The sequence below is a fragment of the Vulpes vulpes genome, chromosome 10 (genome assembly GCF_048418805.1).
Source record: "Vulpes vulpes isolate BD-2025 chromosome 10, VulVul3, whole genome shotgun sequence".
Taxonomy (NCBI): domain Eukaryota; kingdom Metazoa; phylum Chordata; class Mammalia; order Carnivora; family Canidae; genus Vulpes; species Vulpes vulpes.
In genome coordinates this window covers 67,323,350-67,345,758 of record NC_132789.1, presented here as the reverse complement: position 1 = coordinate 67,345,758, position 22,409 = coordinate 67,323,350, and the positions used below count along the sequence as shown (strand labels likewise).

The 22,409-nt window shown below is 40.6% G+C and overlaps 1 protein-coding gene across 2 annotated transcripts in view; it reads left to right on the top strand.

Moving 5' to 3' along the window:
- Window positions 1-6,906: 6,906 nt before the first annotated feature.
- The window catches only part of KITLG (KIT ligand), an 86,143-nt gene continuing 70,640 nt past the window's right edge, over window positions 6,907-22,409 (top strand). For both annotated transcript variants that reach the window (XM_025992202.2, XM_025992201.2), the window contains exon 1: window positions 6,907-7,434. In XM_025992202.2, coding sequence (XP_025847987.1) covers window positions 7,420-7,434 — 15 coding nt within the window. In that variant the 5' untranslated portion in view covers window positions 6,907-7,419. The remainder of the gene's footprint in view (window positions 7,435-22,409) is intronic.

Here is a 22,409-nt window from a genome sequence, read left to right as displayed (position 1 = left end):
AAATTAGCCCTCTCTGGCCCCAGTTTCTTCACTGGTAGATTAACCACATAAATTACATTTATGAAAATTATCTTCTAGTTTTAAAAACTATGTTCATGAAATAAGTTTTTGAAATCTACAAGGATTAGAAGACAAGCAAAATGTTTATATAAGTTAATTCAATAATATTTTCCATTAGAAAATAGAGTCAAAAAATATTTGTTAAACTTAGCAGATGTAATGACATGAAGACATAGTTAACTTTTATCAAGCAGTATTTCGTATTCTCTCTCTAGAATGTTCCCATCAAATTCCCACAGCTCACTTTATTCTTTTACTCATCACATTTTGAACAATATCCTTTTCTCCTTCACTGAATGAGTACTCATGTATTACAAATTAATTTTCCCATTAATTATAAACCTAATTAAGGTTATAAAGAATGAACACTCTGCTTAAAGAGGAAGTGTTATTTGAACTAGGATTTGAATGATGAAAAGGAGATTTCAGGCAGAAAACAGAGAAAAAGCTACTGCATGCTAAAAGAACAATGTGAACATGGGAACAAAGGTGTCAGAAGATGTTAAGAAGTCCAATATGGCTAGTTAAACAGAAGTGGCTGGTATAGTAAATGAATCTAGGGAGCTATAAATATTGTAGCCAAGTTGTGGGGAAGTTTGGATTTCATTCTCCAGGTCCTGAGAATCAAAATACATTTATAGGCAGTGAGGTGGTATGACTAGATTTTTACAGATGCTACTGAAATGTTGGCAGTGAAGTTGAAATGGACTGGAATAAAAAAAGACCAGACAAGAGGACCATTGGTGGATCTGCTGAAATAGTTTAAGTAAGATTCATGAGACTGAAGTAGGGCAGTGAATGATGGAAATGGATAATACGTTTTAAAGGAAAGTATTAGTCATCTGGAGGTATTAAACATATTTGTCAAATAGATTGATGAATAAATGATATGAATTATTTCTATAAAATTAAACTAATAATTTTAAATATGCCAGTAAATTCCTTCTCAAAGATCCATTGGATTTTTCTCTCATATTCCTACTAGAATCTTGAGATAAGCTTATTCCTTTAGAATTTCTTGATAATACCACTTTTTCTTTGGGTCCTAATGGCTAATATCTTCTTGATTATTTGTTAGAGGTAGAGTATGATGATCTATCTGTATTATAATTATCACCATGAAACATTAATTCTGTTGTCAATGAACCTCCATTTGATATGTGAGCAGTATTTTTTGATAACACTAAATAGAACAATCTAAGTTAATATTATGAACATTTCTAGAATTTCCCAAAAAGAGTTTAAATAACATTTAAAAGAATCCCTGATTTGGTATTATCCAGATTCACCTATTTTCAGGAATTTAGTTATTTACTGACGATTTTGAAATTGGGCCTATGATTGATTTTTAGCCACAGCATAAAGGAAAAAAGGCCAGTTACCAAAAATTTAAGTATTTGGTATCTTTGAAAATATTTGCTAATCTTTTTTTCCATAACCAAGAAAAAAAATTAATAATGAAACAATGGGTTTAATGCTATTCTCTGAATACTAGAAAATATGGATTATTCAAAGAATACTCCATAAACTGATGCTTTCCATCAATTTTCAGGCTGGTAAAATTACACACCTATAAGGATAAAGGAAGTTTCACATTTTTGTAGTTTGGCAACTCCACAGGAAAGAGGTAATCTTTCCAATGAACTTTAGCAGATAAGTCCCACAGTGGATTCTGAATGGTCCACTTTAGGTCATGTAACCCTACCTTACAGGTCAGGGGATTGGACAGCCCTGGATCCTAAACCCACCTCTAAAGTGGGGCTGCAGAGGGGGAGAAACAGAACCTTGTGAATTACAGTCCCTCCTGAAAGACATGGAATCCACTGTGAATTCTACTGGAAAGAAGCAGGGCTGCTGACAGAGAAGAATAGGAAAGTGTGCTGGGCAAATAGTAAATGCTTACCATAGTCCATATGCCTGGATTAGAGCAATGCTTTTTCTACGTACTCTTTGAAGGACCTGTAAGAAACTACTTTATCTTGTTGGTTCTCAGTTTCCTTATTTCTCAAATAGAAAAATTATCTCCCTTACATGATGGTTGTGAGAAGTTAGGGACATAGTATAAGCTTAAGGGCCTAGCACAATCCCTGCCTCATGTCTGGCATCAGTAACTTAATTAGAAGAGTATTAAGAGATTTACTATGTTCTCACTGGACTTGACATTGAAGATAAAATAATGAGTGAGGACAGTCATAGTCAGTGACTTTAATCAAATAATCACACAGACAAATGTTAAACTGCAGCTGCTTTGCAAGCACCACACAAGAGAAGGAATTCATACTTGAGTTATAATAAGAGGGGAGCTGAGTGAATCAGAGGTTAGAGAAAGCCTGCCTAAGGAAGAGAATATAGAGAATATTGAGTTGAAATCTAATGGGAGGATGAGAAGATATTTACTAGGCAAAGAGAAGAGGGTTGACCAAAGCAGTGTAAGTGGAGGCAAAAGGAAGGAGATCTAGACTCTGAAATGGGAAGGAATTATGAGGAACAGAAAGAAGGCCCTTGTCTGAGCAGGGGAACACAACATGAATTGACTTTGGAGAGGCAGCAAGGGGCCAGACACGGGAAGCTGTGAAGCCTTTGCTAAAGTAATTATTTCTTTATCCCAAGAGCAATGACAAGGTACCAAAGAGTTTTCAGCAGGGGGAGTTACATCATCAAAAACTGATTCGTACTCCATTTCTATCTCCCACAACGATGGGAGTAGATGGCAAGCCTCTGATCTGGCCTGGTCAGACAATAACAGTTTCAGTTTGGGGGTGCCTTTTTTAAAAGAAAGGTAGTGAAAACGACACGTGTGTCTAACACAGGGCAGTCACCAAATGGTGAGGGAACAAGAAGTGTTTCACATTCATGAGACAAGACTTACAAGACTTATTTACTGAATTAAACCTCTCTCTTAACAAAAACATTAAACTAAAAAACATAAACTGTTTCCAACCATTAATCAAAAAACAGCATGATGGACAAAGTAGCATTGAAAGAATGCAAGTGAAGACAAGATTATCATGGAGAGACATTCTTCCAAATGTACCAAATGTTGAACTCCCTGAACCCTATAATGGGAGCCTACTATTTCTATAAGAAAACATTCCCCATGCCTCCTAGCCACTTGGGGCACAGCCCTGCTGCTTGTTCACTTGTAAGTAGCTCCTGGTTTCCTTCTGCTGAGGCACTGGATACTAGCCTGTGTCTCCCCCAAAGGCCTGCCTGAAAGGGAAATCTCAGTCTTTCTGACCTACTTTTGACCTCCCCATCAGCTTGCTGGAGAATCTGTGAATTGCATACTAGCTCTTCCTAATCTCTTTGATACCTGCTTTTTTATTCTCTTGACTTGATGTCAAATAACATGATTATACAGCAAAACTGTACTGCACCAATATGAAGGAAACAAAAGATAAAGTTATGAAAGTCAGTGATGATTTAAATGTAGCTAGAGCCATTGAGTTGTGCAGGTAGGGGGAAGAGACAATTGAGAAGGGAAAGAAGGGAAGGAGGGAGGAAGGGGGAGAGAGTGTGAGAGTACACAATAGAAGATGAATACATTGAGTTCTGAGATGACTTAGTTGAATAAAAAGAGATTGACCTGAATGTCTGAGAGGTTCACCCCCTGGTTTCTTTAAACCTGGCCTAATTTATTAGTCTTTGTTTCTATTAGTTTCATAAAATTAGTATAGATTGATGTTTGCAAAGTTTTTTGTTTTTTGTTTTTGGTTTTTTCCGTGAAAGACGGAGAGAGAGTGGCAGAGACACAGGCAGAGAGACAAGCAGGCTCCATGCAGGAAGCCCGATGTGGGACTCAATCCCAGGACTCCAGCATCATCCCCTGGGTCAAAAGCAGATGCTCAACCGCTGAGCCCATCCAGGTGTCCCTGTTTGCCAAGTTTTTGTAATTCTACCAACTTCATGATTTTTGTCATATACACCTTCCTTTAGTACTTATTATTATTTATTTAATATTATACATTACCCAGCAATTGCACTTCTGGGGATTTACCCCAAAGATACAGGTGCAGTGAAATGCCAGGACACCTGCACTGTCCGATGTTTATAGCAGCAATGTCCAAAATAGCCAAACTGTGGAAGGAGCCTCAGTGTCCATCGAAAGATGAATGGATAAAGAAGATGTGGTCTATGTATACAATGGAATATTACTCAGCCATTAGAAACGACAAATACCCACCATTTGCTTCGATGTGGATGGAACTGGAGGGTACTATGCTGAGTGAGAGAAGTCAATCGGAGAAGGACAAACATGATATGGTCTCATTCATTTGGGGAATATAAAAAAGAGTGAAAGGGAATAAAGGGGAAAGGAGAAAAAATGAGTGGGAAATATCAGAAAGGGAGACAGAACATGAGAGATTCCTAACTCTGGGAAACGAACAGGGGGTGGTGGAAAGGGAGGTGGACAGGGGGTGGGGGTGACTGGGTGACAGGCACTGAGGGGGGCACTTGATGGGATGAGCACTGGGTGTTATGCTATATGTTGGCAAATTGAACTCCAATAAAACAAAACAAAAATATACATTAAACTGTCTTTAAATTAGCCTTTTAACTTTTTTCTAAGAAACAACTTGGAATCATCTGTTTGAAGTGATATATATATGCATATTATATATGTATACATTTAAATATATATATTTAATTTATGCTCATTTGATAAAACAAAAAAAAATTGATCTGTGTACCACCTAAAATCATCCTGGGAACCTTTATAGCTATGCATATCATACTGCTATACCCATGCTTGGAGGCAAGCTCCTAGAGCCTGCAGCAGAATCAGAAACAACCCCTCTCATACTCATTTCCCTTTCTATCAGAGTATAGTAATACATTTTAGAAGTGTAAATCCCTTATGCATAATATATATATGTAAGTGTTTGGAAGACTTTGACATAGCAAAATTATCCCTAAGGGCTGGTTAAAATTGGGATTACCAGGGAGGAGTTATTAATTAAATGATTTACCAATACTGTCATACTTTTGTTTTCAGGCTTCTTTCCACTATTGCTTAAAATAGTTTGCAGTACCATTCTGATTGAAAGTAAAAACAATCGTTTAATACTGCAAACTTTTCTTGTGATCCTTTTTCTCATTTGTTCATAATTTATTATGTTCATAACTATAGACAGGGAAATAGTCTTCCAATTGGGAGTTCCAGTCACATGGAGCAAAACACTTTCTGAAGGACGCACAGTGTCCTATCAAGTCCACATTTCCAAGTCCCAAACATGTTTACTCTTAAGTGAATGTGGTAGACAGAATAATGAACCACCCCCCCACAAGATGTCAACATCCTATTTCTTGGACCTGTGAATATATTATATTACATGGCAAAGGGGAATTATGATTGCAGATAGAGTTAATATTGTTAATCAGCTAACTTTAAAAGAGGCAGTTTCCTGGATTATCTAAGTGGGTGTAATATAACCACAAGGACCTTAGAAGTAGAAGAGGGAGAGAGGGGAGGGAAAATCAGAGTGGTTTAATAGGAGAACTCAACTCACCTTTACCAACTTTGAAGATGAAGGAGGCCATGAGCCAAAGAATGTGGATAGCTTCTAGAAGCTGAAAAAGGCAAGACAAGACAAGGAATTCTCCCCTAGAGCTTCTTTATAGAAGAAATGCAGCAGTGCCAACACTTAGCCTAGTGAAATCCATCTTGGACTTCTGACCTCCAAACTGTAAGATAATACATTTGTGTTGTTTTAAGCCATTATGTTTGTGGTTATTTGTTATAACAGTCATAGAGAACTAATACAGCGAGCCTCAAATATTACCTAATTTCTTGTTCTCTTACGGTTGTAAGTCTGACATATATATATATATATTTTTAAATTTTATTTATTTATGATAGGCACACAGTGAGAGAGAGAGAAGCAGAGACACAGGCAGAGGGAGAAGCAGGCTCCATGCACCGGGAGCCCGACGTGGGATTCGATCCCCGGTCTCCAGGATCGCGCCCTGGGCCAAAGGCAGGCATCAAACCGCTGCGCCACCCAGGGATCCCTGACATATATATTTTTTAACAAAGGCACACTGCACTAATTAATGCAGATTTGGAATCCTACTCTCACTAAAAAAAAAATTCCTAAATTTATACGTTATTATTGTTCCAAAAAATTATTGATGTTATATCTGGTTAACCTTTTTTTTTAAAAAAATTAGTACAATTCTTTTTAATGGTCTCCAGTTATAAGAACATATATAGAAGGGTTTTGGAGAGACAATAAAATACTTGTTTTAAGTATTTTTTAAGATTATGTAGCCAGAGGGCTCTGGATTCAAATCAGACTGTACCATTTACTAGCTGTGGTTTGGGCAAATTGATCTAAGCCTCTGCTTCATCATCCGTAAAATGGGAATAAAAATGATAGGATCTGTACACTAGATTTGAGGAAAAGATTTAACAAGATACTCTAGGAAATAGTCCTTTGCATGGCACGTGGTATGTAATTAAGAGCATCCCACAATGGTGTTGTGTCATCACTGTTTTTGCATTATCTTCCCGATTTCTCTAACAAATAACACCTTTGGAACATTTGCTGCTGTCGACCTGCACGTTTAATAAACCATGCCTTCCGTTTCGACGGTAATTTCTGAAGAAGGAGCAGTAAACCATTCTGAAAATAGCATCTTCCTTAGCAAAACTTAACCCCGAGTCAACGTTTTTTTAATGATGAACATTCATTCATTCACTTAAATGTTAAAAAAAGAAAACAACAACAGGGAACAAGACAATGGCCTAACTATAGACCCCCTTGAGCGCCCCCCACCCCCCCGCCCTCCGGGGAGGGGCGGGGTGAGCTGTTTGGTAGGCGCCCAGGGAGCTCCTGCGGCCTCAGGGTCCGGGGAGCGCCCAGGCCAGCGGGCGCGCGCCTGTCCCCGGGCGGTGCCAGGTGAGCCCGGGCGGAGCTCCGAGGCCGAGCGGGGACTCGCCGCGCCCTGCACGCGGCTGCAGGAGCTTCACCCCCGGCGCCCGCGCGAGGGGACGCGCTCAGCCCGACTTGTTCAACTTCGGGGGCCTTGGCCGCGCTCCGGCCGCCCTGCCGCGCCCCGCCGCGTCTGGCTTCCCCGGGGCTCCGGAAGGGAAGGAGGCGTGTCCGAGCGGGCGGGAGGGGCCGGTATAAAAGTGCTGGCGGCGCGCCGGCCCGGGCTTCTCTCGCCGCCTTGCGCCGGGACCGGGACCGGGACCGGGAGCGCCGCGGAGCACGGCCGCGGAGGGGGCGCTGCGCTCGGCTGCCCGATGCGGGGACTACCTGCCGCCGCCGCTCGCGCAATATGCTGCAGCTCCGGAGCGTCTGAGCCGAGTCGCCACACCGCTGCCTGGGCTGGATCACAGCGCTGCCTTTCCTTATGAAGAAGGCACAAGTGAGTGGGGCGCCGAGGGCTCGCCGGCTCCCCTGGAAGGGCGCGGCGCCCCGGGGCAGGCCGCCTCTCCCGGCCCCGGCGCGTGGGGCTGCGCCCGCCGGCCGACCCAGGGGGCGCTGGGGGGCCTGGGGGGCCTGGGGGGCCTGGGGGGCCTCGGGGGAGGAGCGGGAGCGCGGAGACCCGGCCGCTGTCCCGTCGGGAGCCGCCGCCGCAAAGTTGGGAGCTGTCAGCCGGGAGCCGCGGGTCCTGTAAATGGAAGGATCTGCTCTTTGGCCGGGGAGCGCAGGTTATCACGTGGAGGCATCCGCGCGGGGGACGGTCTCCCGTGGGTCCCGGGAGATTACAGAGCCGCTCCGGGCGCCCGGGCTCGCGCCCTCCCGACCCCAGGGTAGTGTGCACCCGCAGCGGGCGCCCCGGGGCTCGGGGGCGCGGCGGGGCTGCGGGGGCGCTGCGGGGGCGCTGCGGGGGCGCTGCGGGGGCGGCGGGGCTCCGGGGCTCGGGGCGGCGGGGCTCCCGGGCTCGGGGCGGCGGGAACCTGCCCGGCCGGCCGGGAAACTTGGCGCGGCGGTCTCCGCCCGGCGTGCGGCTCCGCCGGGGTTTCCAGGGAGCCGTGGATGGGCGACCACCGCCACACTGCACCCACCTTCTTCCATCACAGGAGAGAGAAAAGTTTTCTGTTGTTTTGCGTTTTAAACAGGCACCTCCAATGACAGCGAGGCGATTCCCTGCGCATCTAAATTGTGCACAGTACCTAAACGCGGTGGGTAAAGCACCGCCCAGGGGGAATAGTAGACTCGCCCCCCCCCCACCCCCACCCCTTGAAGCAAATATCTGGCTTCTGGTTTGGAAAAGGCTGCCACGGGACCCCCACCCACGGTGCCTCTCTCCGTCGCAGTCCTTTCCTCTCCCCACTTCTCCCCTTAGGGATTTGCCTGTGTATCCGCGCTGAGTTGGGCGACGCTGCCCTTTCACCCCCCCCAGAGGATCCATCCGAGAATGCAATTCCCAGGGGTGGAAGTGGGGGGGCGGATTGAGAATTTGGCCGGATCATCAGTTTTTAGAGTGGCATCCATGTGCTGAAAATGCTTTACTGAATGAATTGCTTTGTATCCTATTTTAGATTGATGTGTAGGCCTGGGAAATGTGCACAGTCAGAAGGAAGTAGGAAGAACCCAGCCCGATGCACAGGTGTGGGAAGGGCCGGGGGAAGGGACGTTGCTTGGCAGAAAGGACGTTTGTGCCGTCCCCAGGGCAGCTGCCCAAGACTAAGGAGCGGAGCACAGGCTCGTCTGGTGAGCAGGTTAATTCAGAGGCAAAGCACTGAACACCACACCTCGAATCACCACACCGTGCTGTTGAAATACAAATGTTAAAAACTGGCACGGAAAGAAAAGTTTTAATGTCATTATTTGACTTGCACAAGCTTTCTGCTTTGTGGAATAATAAGGGAGGGGAAGTAATTCCTGGTTATTGTAGCATCTTCTCACGTGGATGGTAGTGATGAGAGCTGGTGGAGAAACCGCTACCTTCTAGTTAGGGCGGGGCGGGGGCGGCGGCGAAACCTTCCTATTTAAACAAGAACACGGGAGATAGATCAGGTTAATGTCCAACACTCCAAAGGGAGACGATGTACTATCGTGTCATTTTGAGAGTCAGTAGGATTGATGATCCTTGCACCCTTGCTTTGCAAAACAAACGTGAGCTCCGTAATCTCCTTTCTCACTTTGATTAAATGACTGTGTAAATCGGATTACATGGAATAATTCCATTGAAAACTAGAAAGAGGTCGATCTAGCCTGAAACGCTGTGGCGTTAGTGACTCTGTGCTGCTGACCAGGGACATTTGAGACTGCTAAGTATTTTAGAAATGTGACCTGCTCCAACCAAGTTAAAGTGCAAGCCCTTGGGGGATCTTGCTGATGTTAAAGGGTTTGCAAGCAAAGGAGGGCAGTGCCCTTGTTGAATGAAGGCATTCATAGCCTGGGATCCAATGACCTTCAAGGTTTCCTTTAAGGATACTTCTAGCAATTCCACATTCTTGCCACTGCAAAAGAATACACTTGGAAATAGTAGGAAATCAATAAAATCTTGGAAATAGGGAAGGGGGATTAGATCCTCCTCCTCCTTCATGTTGTTAAATTTCCTAATCCAAAAGTTAGAAAGAAATGTGCTGTGCAATTCTAGGTGGATGAGGAATAGCCTAGAGAAATTAGACATTAATAAGTAAGGTCATTTGTTCTACTGCACCTAGTGTTATCCTTGCCAGAGAGGAGCGTCTATTCATGTTCAACAGTTTAAATAATCACTTAGAAGGATGGCATCAAGGGAGCCTGGGTGGCTCTGAAGGTGCAGCATCTGCCTTTGGCTCAGGTCGTGATCCCTGGGTCCGAGGATCCAGCCTCCGGCTCCCTGCTCAGCGGGGAGTCTCCTTCTCCCTGTCCCTTACCCTGCTCATTCTCTTTCTCTCGTATAAATAAACAAAATCTTAAAAAAAAAAAAAATGACATGAATACCAGAGTTCCATCGTAAGGCAAGGGGTTCAGTAGGTTTCCATTACCCAAGATACAAAACGAGAATTTAATAGTAGTAATAATAATAATAAATTTTAGCTTGAATTATAAGCTCTCCAAGAATCTCAGGGACACCAAGTGTTCTGGCTTCTCACTCAAGCCAAGTGTGGAAATTCTATCAACAACCACTTGGGGTTTGATAAATGATTCCGTCATTTATTTAGTGTGTGTGATGGACTTAAGTATTTGGGAAGTAATTACACGGGCAATAGTCTTTGGGAGCAATTGTAACAGTAAATTGAATCAGGAGCCTACAGAAATGAATGTGCTTTGCATTTTTTCGGATTTCTGATTGTATTTTATTCATATTGTGTGGTTTTATAGTTTCAGAAGAGAACTGTGGCTCTAGCTTAGAAAGAACATCTATTTCAATGTGCAATTGTGTGTTTTTTTTTTCAATGTGATGCTCTGATACAGTGGTATATTAAATAACAATTGTGCAGCATGTTTGGCAAGACCAGTTAGAAAAGTGCTGTCAGTTTAATGGGCCTGGTGCCATGTTTATCGATGTTATACTTATATTTTGGTTTTGAGATGGTTTGTGAGAGTTTTCATGACTGCTGTCAGTTTTAGAAATACTAAGACTGGAAAAATTCATTTTGTAAACAGTATAGAAAGGCCATTTTAGGTACACACTAATTCTCAGAAAAGAAACAAATAGAATGCTTGTTAGCTTATGTTATTCCAAAGAAAATATCCTCTTTTGTCTTTATGAAATTTGTCATCTGAGTGATGACACAAATTTATAGAAAAAAATTAACATTTGTGAAAAGAGCGTTTTTAAATTTTGTCCTTAAAGTCACTCAATTTGGAATGCGTGCTTTAAATAATTCTAATTTATATAGCTCTTAATTGATACATTTTGCCAAGACTTTAAAAGTCAAGTGCTAAGTCAATTACATTTAATATAAAACAAGGAAAGTAACCATATGGAAATCTGAGGGCCTGAGCCAAACCAATTAAAATTGCTAAATTTTATTTATGTCTAACTCCTCTGATTTGAAGATAGCAATTCTGAGTCACATTTTTTCTTTAATGATGAGTGATTAAAATTCTTCCATCACCATAAATTAACATTAAAAAAAAAAAATCACTGCCCAAATAGCTAGTCAGAATATTGCAGGGAAAGTTTCTTGCGTGGTCCATTAAACCCCACTGCACGTGCCTTCTCCATCCATGTCTTGGGAGTTACCTAAGCTATAATGGAAAGATTCTAGGCTCTTGCTTTTGAAAACTTAATTCTGATTTTTCTTTTACCACTGTAAGACAAATGACCCTCAGGCAAATGGTTAAACTTCTTAGGATTTCCATTTTATAATCTGTATGATTATCAATTAGTTATAAAGATTCTTCTCTTTTGATGATTTAAAGGACTAAACAAAATTATATAGGCCTTTATCCCAGCACAATGGTTTAGTTTACTGTAGTTAGAATTTATTGTCCCCAAGAAGAGAATTGCCTTGCCGGCAACTTACAAGCCATAGAAAAACTATTGCAAATGATCTTTAACCAGCAAAGCAGAGAGACCAAGTTTTTATAAATCTGAATCTATGGATTCAGTGTCTCCCATTATAGGTTGTTACCTGCTTATAGACTATAATTAATACACATCAAACTTGGATTATGTGAAAAAGGCTCTATGTAGCATGAGAGATGTTAAATCTTTTAAAGCTATTCTTTAAAGATAAAACTGAATACTATAAGAATTAAAGATAAAAAAAGAAACTGGAAATATTACTACCATGTCTGATTCACTTCCATATTTCCACACTCTTGCTTTCTAAGTTCCCCTGGTATGATTCGGAGAATTTATTGTAGACTAAAGATACTTGATTTTCTAAGGGGGGCCATGCATTCATTTCTGCAGGGTGTCTTTACCAGGCAACATGCCATGACTTTTTTTTTTTTTCATTATGCAAGTTTGTGAGTTTTTTTTTTTTTTTCTCTTCTTGATTACCTTAGTGTTCCCTTTTGTAAATTAGGGTGTAAATTTGGATATAAATTTGGATATAAATCTGAGGAATGATTTTATCTATGTTTCCTAGTACATGAATCATGAGCAGCTCTAAGAGACTTTTTTGTTTTCTTTTTTTTTTTGGTGTTAGTCACCTGTGTAGTCAGAACAGTTTATGAAACCAATTTTGGAACACCGGATGCTTTTATAATCTATGCTGTTTTCAATTATTTTGTATAGACTTTGTCTCATAGAAACCATTGACTGTAGCCTTACTGATTTATAGATGCAGCAAGATGTTTTTGTCTTTTCACTTAAGTATGTGTATACTAAAAATTGCTTAAAGGGTTAGGAGTTTGATAAAATTGTCATTATTTCATCTCTACCTATTTCCTTCTGTCCAGAAAAAAGGGAGATGGGCAGGGATGAGTGATTTTCTTATAATTAGGCCTCATGGTTCTTTTTTTAAAATCACAATGTGTGTCATCTAAAGAAAGACTGTTCTTTATGTAGCTCTCTTTCTTTTGGCTACATTTTACTATTTTTCTAGGCTGCCACATTGACTTGGATATTAGGGGATGGAGTTCTTTTACTAGTCCAGATACTAAGTTGTATGACTTTGGAAAGGCATTTTAATCTCCTCAAACCTTGGTTTCCTCAACTGTAAAGTGAGAAAGTAGGAGTAGGGAATTTCTAAGTGCCTTGCAGTAAAATTCTCTAAGATACTAGTAAGATAGAGGTTTGAACCTCATGGCATTTAAGCTTCCTTTGATTCTGAGATTTATGTAGCCATTGCTTTGGGTTGGTGTGAATACAAATTATAATCATTATTTTATGATCATGAACCAGCCAGTGGGGAGAAATGAAAGAAATTTAAGTATAGACTGTTGTACTTTTAGCCATTTCACCTACTACGATATTTCTCTATAATAAGAATGACACTTACACTTCCTATGTTAGCAATATCCATGGTTGAAGAGGTTCTTTCTTCTAATCTTTACATTCTCTAGGGGAGGAAGAATCTTAAGGCAAGGTCAGACAGCCAAAGGAGGTCAGTTTACAAAAGGTAATGAATGCCTCCCAATATTTGCTTCACTTTGCTTCCCCAGTAGTCTCCAGCATCTGTGTGTAGGGAGTAGAAATGGAGAGCAGCTGGTCATGCAGCAGAAGTATTAGTGGGCAGAATCAAAAGAATGGGTCGTATGTGTGGCTCTGGCTCCAGAACCCAATTGCTGAGTCTTAGTAGTCTTGGACAAGTCATGGGCAAGTCACAGGCAAGTCTCTGAGTGGTGGTAGTATCTGTGAATTGCACCCTAGAGTTAATCCTGAGAAGATAGGAGGGGAGGGGTCTATAGTTGGATGCACAGAAGCTGAAGAAAAAGGGAACAGCCCTTTTGCTTCAGGGAAAAGACAGTTCCCATAGATGACACTTGGCAGAGTCTTTTCTTGCCCTGGCTTTTTGCAGATCTAATATGATCTCTCACCTGCCTCCTTTCCTTAGCTTCTCTCTAAAACTGACATTTGCTGAGGGTTGGGGCAAGCTAGTAGCCAGCAGTAGTTTTTTTCCTTAGCAGTCAGAAACCATGACAGTCCTTTTCTTGTTGTTGGCATGAGAATATTCGAAGATCAGTTGGCCCTCTCCTCCAGACAAGAGACCATAGGTTCCTCAGAAAAGAGAGTCTTGACGATGACAGTAATGCTCTTCTCCTCTAAATGCCCACAGAGTCAAGTGAGCCACCTACTAAAATAAACAAAACAAAAGGCAGTGATCCAGACAGTTAAACAAGTAGCGGTAGCTATATTCCAGTTACCTGGATGCAGGAATTCAGCACTTGACTTTGCAGGTGTAGCTGTTGCCTTAGGGTTTTGAGAGCTCTGATTAGAATGCCATCTCAATGGGGGCAGTTAGGGTGCCTTTTCTTTGTTCCTGGTGCACAGACAGCAGCTCAAAAAATCTGGCAGTTGCCTTGCAAAGAATGCCTTGCTCCCATGGAAAAGGGTGTAAAGGCGAGAGCAAGAGCAAACCCACCGTCAGCACTCACTTGAAAAGGCAAGCCTCAGCCTCTTTCACCTTTGCAGAAAAGGTATCCCCGTGCATAATTTTCCTCCAAAGAGCATGGCCCAGAGGGGGGCTTTGTGTTTGTCTCCTCTACATACCCTCTGTTGCCCTTCCAGGGGCCAAAGGAAGTTCATCTTCTGAACAAAAGCCCTGTGGCTGCTGAGGATTTTTGCCTCCTTTTTACCTTGATGCAGAATCTGTGAAGCCAGTGACCTTTCCATCTAAGTGCCTTGACTAAACTCTAAGACCAAAACTCTTCTCATAATTGGCTTGTTTCTCCTAATGCAAGCATTTGAATGGTAGGGTAACCAGCCCACTGATAGAAATGACAATTTAATAGAGGCTGTCTACTGTGAGAGTCCTTCTTACACTGAGTTTTCTACTGCTCCCTTGGAGTTCCTTTCTTAGTGCCCTCCTAAGCAACTGCCTTGTGGAAACACCCAGATTCCTTGATTTCCAAGAAGAGCATTGCTGAAAAAGTGGGTTGTGTTCTAAAGGCCTTGACCCCCTCCTGGGATGTATTGTCCATATGGATAGCTATCAAAATTTATATGCACTGCAGACCTTCATATGAGGGCAGAGGGAGGAAGGGTTGGAGAGGTTTCATATGAAACGGTTTCTAATGTGATCTTGAAAACCCAAGGATTGCAAAACAAGCCTTGGCAGTCACACATCATTAATTATGGTTCTGTGTGAACCTACAATTTATTGCTTCTGAAATAGCCAACACATTAGGGATTTATGTTTTTGATGATCAACTAAAATGTCCTGTAATTGCTTTAGTTTGGATCTTCTGGTGATTTTAGAAAACTGTTCTATTTATCTGGCCCTGCCCAGACCTCTCTGATGTGTTCTGTTAAAGTAGAGGATGGACCAACAACATGTTATTCCACTGCTTGTTAGAGAAATTATCACAGTAGTGGGGGGTGGCTGGCTGGTCCTTTCTGCCTCCAGGTGGTCCAAAATGGGCACTGAAATACAGAAATACAAAAGAAGCTAGAAGACATTCAGAAAAATGAAAAGGAGGTTATTAGCAAAATGTTTTTAATATTAGATGAAATAAATTCTATGTAGAAAAGCACAGGGCTACAAAATAGGTTTTCTATAATCCTTGTCTTTGTGACAATTGTAACCGACTTTTTTTTTTTTTTTAATCTTTAAAGTTTTTCATTTTTTAACCCCTGCCCAGGAAAATATTTTTAAGATTTTAGCACATGTTTGTTTATAATGTTCCATGACCATAGTACTATATCTAAACAATATTTAGAAAATAGTAGACATCCCCCCCCCCCATCGATTTGAAACTTGGATCTGTGTACTCCTGAACAATTCAGTACACTTTTAAATCCCAAACTGATCTGACCATTGTTTGTACTTCTATACAAATGTCACACATAAATTATTCAGCTCGAAGAAAGGAAATTTACTGTAGTTATGTGTCAACTGTTTGACATTTAAACGTGTAGCCATTTTAAATAGCTTCCATCACTGTTTTATAAAATCAGATTACCCTGATACTAAGATCATGCCAAATGGCACTTAGTGGAAAACTGTTCCAAGATTAATTAATTCATAGACGTTTTCTTCTGGGAGGTAGGTACTTTTTTTTTTTTTTTCCAAATCCCATTTCACAGGTAAGGAAACTAAGATAAAATCTTTCCTCTACCAACTCCAAGTGGTTATTGCCAAGACTAACACCCGAAGAGACTTAAGTGGCACAACCACAGTGTATCCGTGAGGCTTATTATTAAGTACCTCAAAGATACACATTCTGTTTATAGGAACCTTGAATCAAAAAAAGAAATCCAATTCAGATATTAAAACAGCTGCCAGTGATATTAATGTGGACAAGAAAAATTTCATGACTCTAGTTGCCTAGCAGAGCAGCTTGTACTAGATGCTGAGTAAATACATATTGAATGTTGCGGAATGAATAGATACCTAATTCAGGTTGTTAGGTGCTGATATTGTTGTTAGAAGCTTTTTTTTTTTTTTTTTTTTTAAGCAGAAGGCAAATTATAACTACTGTCCTGAGTTTATTATACAAACATGTTTGGTTGATGACTGGAAGGGCTAGTTAAATATTTACAGCATAAATTTTCAGTGAATATGCAAATATCATTTACTAGCTAAAACTGGAGACCATGCAAGAAAATAGAAAACACTGGATTGAGTTCTAGATCAAGTATATTATTAGTTCTGCGATTTACCGTCAGTATGATTTGTAGTGTTTCTCTCTGACCTTTACTTTCCTGATCTTTAAAATGGGTGCAGAAATAACTACCTGTTATAGTATTGATGTGATGATTAAGTAAAATAGTGTCTAATGGGACAGTGACTTACACTTAGTAAATAATCATTTCATTTTCTGCTAGAATTGTGAATCATGGAACATTACGGCAAGTCCACATGCTGTAAGAAATAAATTTATTAGCGATACCTGGCTGTGGCTATAAGGCTTGTATTCTGAATAAATGAATTAAAATAATCCTTAGAGATTTATGCCTTAACCTTATTTACATATATTATCTACTTTCTTTAACCCTTATAAGCACTCTTAGTAAATTCAACAAAATTTTCCCCCATTTTGATCTCCTTAAGCTTTCTTCCCTTTCTGAAAAAGGAAACGGTTATACAAAACAGGCCAAAAGACAAGCGGCTTAAGAAGAGAAGAATAGCTAGTTAATAAATTAATACTTGGCTGCTCACCATGGATGAGGCACTGTGCCACAGACTGCACAGGTATATCTCATTTGATTCTAGAAAAAAAAGAAAGAAAGAAAATGTTAAGGAGATACTGATTTTTTTTTTTTAAACAAATAAGGAACCTGAAGTTCAGAGAGATTAAGAAAATTTGCCCAAGATTAAAAGAAATTATTGCAAGTAAGTGGAAGAGCTTCTTTTCAAACCAAGCCTAATTCTGAAGTCTAAATTCCTCTGAATCACTGCAATAGAATGCAGTCGTATTTAAGTATACATGCGATCTGAAAGGCTTGAGCTTGTGTTTGTGTGTGAATGATGTCTTCTAATCTTATACGAGCAAGACTGAGAGGAGGCAGTATTAAGAATTACTGCCAAATCCTTGGTGTCTTTCAAAGAAAATGATACTGTTTTTGGCAGGGGGCACATTTTAAAGATATTTTAAAATTGTGTTTCAAAAAAAAAAACTTCTTGGGGGAAAATGATGCATCAGGGATTACTTTCATCAATTTGCTCTGACCTTCTTTCATGCTATTTTTGAAGACAATTTTAAGTAGCTATGATCAGATTAGAAAACTATTTAATTATAATACCCTTATGCCTATGTCTGGCTTTTAAAACTACCAGCCATTTAAGTTGTGACCTTTGCCTTGTACTTCCTTGTCAGCTCAGTCCAAATGCATGGATAGTAAAAATCATTTTCTACATTGATGTCATGATTGTTTAAACAAATAACTGTCAGAGTACCCTTATCAGCAGTATCACTATGTAACTTAGCAACACTTTATTGGAAGTGAAAGTGTCAGCTAGAAGGAATCATTTGAGAACAGAGGTATGATGAACCAGACACCAGTTAGATGGCCTGCTTTGCTTGACTAAGTATATAATCCTGAGTCTCAGTTTCCCCATCTGCCAGACAGGGAGACCAATAGTACATTGCTCAAAGGTGGTTATAAAGATTAAATTATCCACAAAAAGTCCTTAGTTCAATGCCCAACACATTGGAAATACTAAATAAACATTTGCTATTATCATGAGTATTAAACAAATGGTAAATTTACCAATATCAATGACTTCTCTCATCAAGGGACCTTTATTGCAAAGTCTCCACTGTCAGCATGAAAGGGAAAGTTGAAGCCATTCATCCAGATAAGTCAGGCTTCAGATTCACTTTACTTTTGAATAATTTGATTGTTTTCATTCCCTACTTTAACAAAAATGGAAAAAAAGAGCTAAATGTGCATAATTATAATCACAAGATAGTTTACCTATGAGCAAAGTTACTTCTATCATATGCCCAAGGTCACGGAGCTAGTACAAGGTAGAGCTGCTTTATGAACCAGGCAGTCAGGAACCAGAGTCTACATTTCTAAACTCTATGTATGCTGTCCCTGGAACTGGTGGGACAGAACATGAGTCCTTTCCATGAATTGGTGAGTGGATTTCCCACTTTTCCCTGTCTCGGAAGAGCTGGTGTTTTCAGCATCAGCAGAAATGTAGCCACTTGTCAAGGGAGAATGGAAAGAGCTTTTGTGTCAGAGCACCTATGCTTTCCCTTTGGCTTTTGACTCTAGCTTATGGAGGGCGAATCTTAGGCAAATTATTTAACTTTTCTTAACCTTTTCTTACCCAGATTTTCTTTTCCATAAAAGAATAATGCTTAGCAGCTTTCCTTCCTTTTTGCCTCTCTCCTACTTTTTTCTTCCCGCTACCCCTATCCTTTCCTTGTTTTCCCCCTTCCTTATTTTTTTTAACTTAGAAATAGTATGCTGTTTATCTGCTTTGTGGTTGTCACTCACAAAATTGTACTATTTTAAATAATTTTCAGGGTTAACACATATTTTCCTACTATACTGTTAAGGACAAAATTATATGTTTGTGCAAAGGGCTTGACTCACTGGCCTCAAAGACACGTTTAGGACCACAGACTTTGGAGTTAGAGGAGGCCCAAGTCCTAGCTCTGTTATTAACCAAGACCATGTGCATGTTATCAACTTTCTTTCTCTAGGCCTTAGGGTTCCCATCTGTATAATGGGGTAATAAGGGTAATAGTATGCAGTTGGAAGAATATAAAGATTAAATGAGATAATATATGGAAGTTGGCTGACCCAGAACTGATGTTTGATCGGTGGTATCCATAATCTGTGGGGCTGTATTTTACCATCAAAAGAGCAGTATACATCAGACTATATACTGTTTCGTTTTGTTCCATTTGTGTGCTGGCTATAATAATTTTAAATATTGTCATTGAAAAGCAGAAATAATGAGTGATTATGGGAAATGGGATTTTGTAATGGTGAACTAAGATTAGTAAGGGATCTGGATCACATTCAGCATCCTTCTTGTAACTAAGGATGCTGACATACATCTTGCCTATCTCACAAGCTGGTGTGTGTGTGTGTGTGTGAGAGAGAGGTAATTATTAGAGCAGAGCTCTGAAGACTGCACTGTTCTACTCCGGGGCCTAAGGTCATATTATTTAATTCTAAGCCTTGAGTGATTAAAAGATTCAAACTTCACAAATTCTTAAGAGCTTTGTGTTTATTAATGTCTTCCAGAATGAGCCTCAAACAACTTTACATATAGGATGTATTGATAGCTTTGGAGACTCCTCGATCTGGTCAGCTTTTCAGATTGGATACTTTGAGTCACTTAATTCTTGTAGCACTCTGATTTTCTCATTTGTAAAATGAAGTTTATAATAGTGTCTCATTCCTCAGGTGGCTGTGAGGATGAATGAGCCAGTACATGCAAAGGACTAGTACCATGCCAAATACCTAGGTAAATGCTAACTGCTTTTAAGCAAAATGCATTTTTACATTCAAAGCTTTTTTTTTTTTTTTTTTTTTTTTGCATGTGTTGAATTTAAGAAGTGTGTTGGAATCAGTTTGGGGGTGTTTTCAGTATGAATTCAGATTTTATTTTTTATTTTATTATTTTTTTAAGATTTTATTTATTCATGAGAGACACACAGAGAGAGGCAGAGACATAGGCAGAGGGAGAAGCAGGCTTGATCCCAGGAACCAGGGATTATGACCTAAGCCAAGGGCGGACGCTCAACCACTGAGCCACTCAGGCATCCCTCAGATTTTATTTTTTTTATTTTTTTTATTTATGATAGTCACACACACAGAGAGAGAGAGAGGCAGAGACCTAGGCAGAGGGAGAAGCAGGCTCCATGCACCGGGAGCCTGAGATGGGATTCGATCCCGGGTCTCCAGGATCGTGCCCTGGGCCAAAGGGCAGGCACTAAACTGCTGTGCCACCCAGGGATCCCCATCCCTCAGATTTTCTTATAGGTAATTGTGTTTCAGGAGTAAGGGCTTGATTGTCCAGGTTTGTCTTTTCAAGTTTTGTGTCAATCAAACAGATGCAAGTGACTTCTATCAGTCAGATTACTTTAGGTAAACAAGTGTTACATCCTTTGACAGAACATGACACTGTTATGTACCTTTTGATGGAGTGCTGACTTGTTCAAAGCACTTGTAAAAGACCACAAACAGTCCTATGTTCTGACATCCTATTATCTTAAGGCCATTTCTAGAGGTTTCTTGACTGAATCTTTGATCATTGCTACCTCTGTGATTAAACTACCAATCCAGAAATGTGTGAAGTAATTTTGAGTTCATTCAGAGTAGATCTAGCACAAAAACTTGAACCAAGACTGTGAAACCAAGGAGTGAAATTTATTTTATTTTTTAAAGATTTTATTTATTTATTCATGAGAGACACAGAAAGAGGCAGAGACACAGGCAGAGGGAGAAGCAGGGTCCATGCTGGGAGCCTGATTTGGGACTCGATCCTAGGACTCCAGGATCACGCCCTGGGCTGAAGGCAGGTCCTCAATCACTGAGCCACCAGGGATCCCTAAACCCAAAGGAGAATGGAATGGAAACACTGGCATATATTATTTTGGTAAGTAGTTTAGGAGGAGAACTGGAGTATGAGGGAACTTAGTTTGCAGCTTTCCCTGAAAATTTTTGTCCTGGCATTTGGGGGGTTCTGTAGGAACATCAGAATAAGAGTTTGCTAACATGGGAGATCATGTCCTGAATTCAGTTATGTAGCGTTAGCATTTTAGTCCGTGTCCATTTCATTATCCAACAAAACAAGTGGTGATTTCTGCAGCTTTAAAGGTTTTAATGCACACAATCTAGAATGATTAGAGGAAGTCTCACTATGTAACTACCCTGGTTAAAATCTTCCCCTGACTTTTCATTATGAGCAGGATAAAATCCAAACCCTCAACACCTTCTACAAGCTTCTCTGACTTGTTTGTTGCTTATTCCCCCCACTCTAAGTGGTAACCTCTAATAACACCGTGCAGTGGTATGGTGATGGACCCACCACATTGCCCTTGGTCTTGAGGGTGCCATGGGCTATTCCATCTTCCGTTTGTCTAGCTGAGATGTTCTCTCTCCTCAGAAGCCCTCTGTGATGTTTGTTTGCCTTTATACTTCAACTCCCACTGGTCTTGTGTTAGTGACTTTACCCTAAGCTTCCACAGCATTAAAAAAAAAAAAAAAAAAATCGGGCACCTGTGTGGCTCAGTTCATTGAGCATCTGACTCTTAGTTTCAGCTCAGGTCATGATCTGAGGGGCCATGAGATGGAGCTCCAGAGTCCAAGGGACTCTGCTTGAGGTTCTTCCTCTCCCCTCTCACTTTGCCCCCCCACTCCCAGCTCACCCACTTGCTCGCTCGCTCTCACAAATAAATAAATTAAAAAAAAAATCCGAGACTGGTCATTTGGGTGGCTCAGTTGGTTAAGCATCTGCCTTTGGCTCAGGTCATGATTCCAGGGTCGTGGATGGAGCCCTGCATTGGGCTCCCTGCTCAGTGGGGAATCTGCTTCTCCCCCTTCCTCTGCCTCTATGCCCACCACTTGTTCTCTCTCTCTCTCTCTCTCTCTCTCTCTCTCTCTGTCTCAAATAAATAAGTCTTTAAAATAAATAAAATCATATAGTATGAAAATACCATAGTGAAATTATCTTCTTATTTACCTGTCTACCTGGCTAAATTGCCTCATATTGGTATTTCCAGGTAGTGACTCAGAACTTAAATCTTGAAGATTTTCTGAACCAAATCATGATTAGTTGGTTCAGACCAAACTGTAGCATTCTGAACACCTATCAGCATTCTAAGTGTAGATCTGGTATTTCTCATTTTTTATGCCTGCTGATCTCAGTTGATAGAAGGAAAGTGATTTGGAAGGCAGGAGGAACTTTAGAACATTACTATTATGTATAGATGTCAATAAGAAATAACATGTAATTGTCCGTGCAACACTGGCGTGCATGAACATACAGTGTTCAAACGTAATTCTATTTGGAGAGAGAAATGGGCCACTTAGGCTTGTGTAAGAGAATGGAGACCATGGATTTTTTTTTTTAATTAAAAAAAATTTTTTGGACCATGAATTCTGTAAAAAGGGGGTCATGGGCAAGTTGCTGGCAATCTTTAAGGAAATAGTATTATAGGTTGAATGGCAAGTGACAGCAAGTGTCTGCTAATTCAAGATATATAGAAGGTTTAAGATCCAGAAAATGTTTTAGACCTAATACAGTTGCTGACAAAGAAAATACACAGTGTATCTCCCCCAATTCTCTCCATCTATGAGAGTGGTATTGTGGATATGCCTTTTTGCAGAAGAGAAATGTGAGTTTGGAGAGGTTGAGCAAGTTACTCAACATC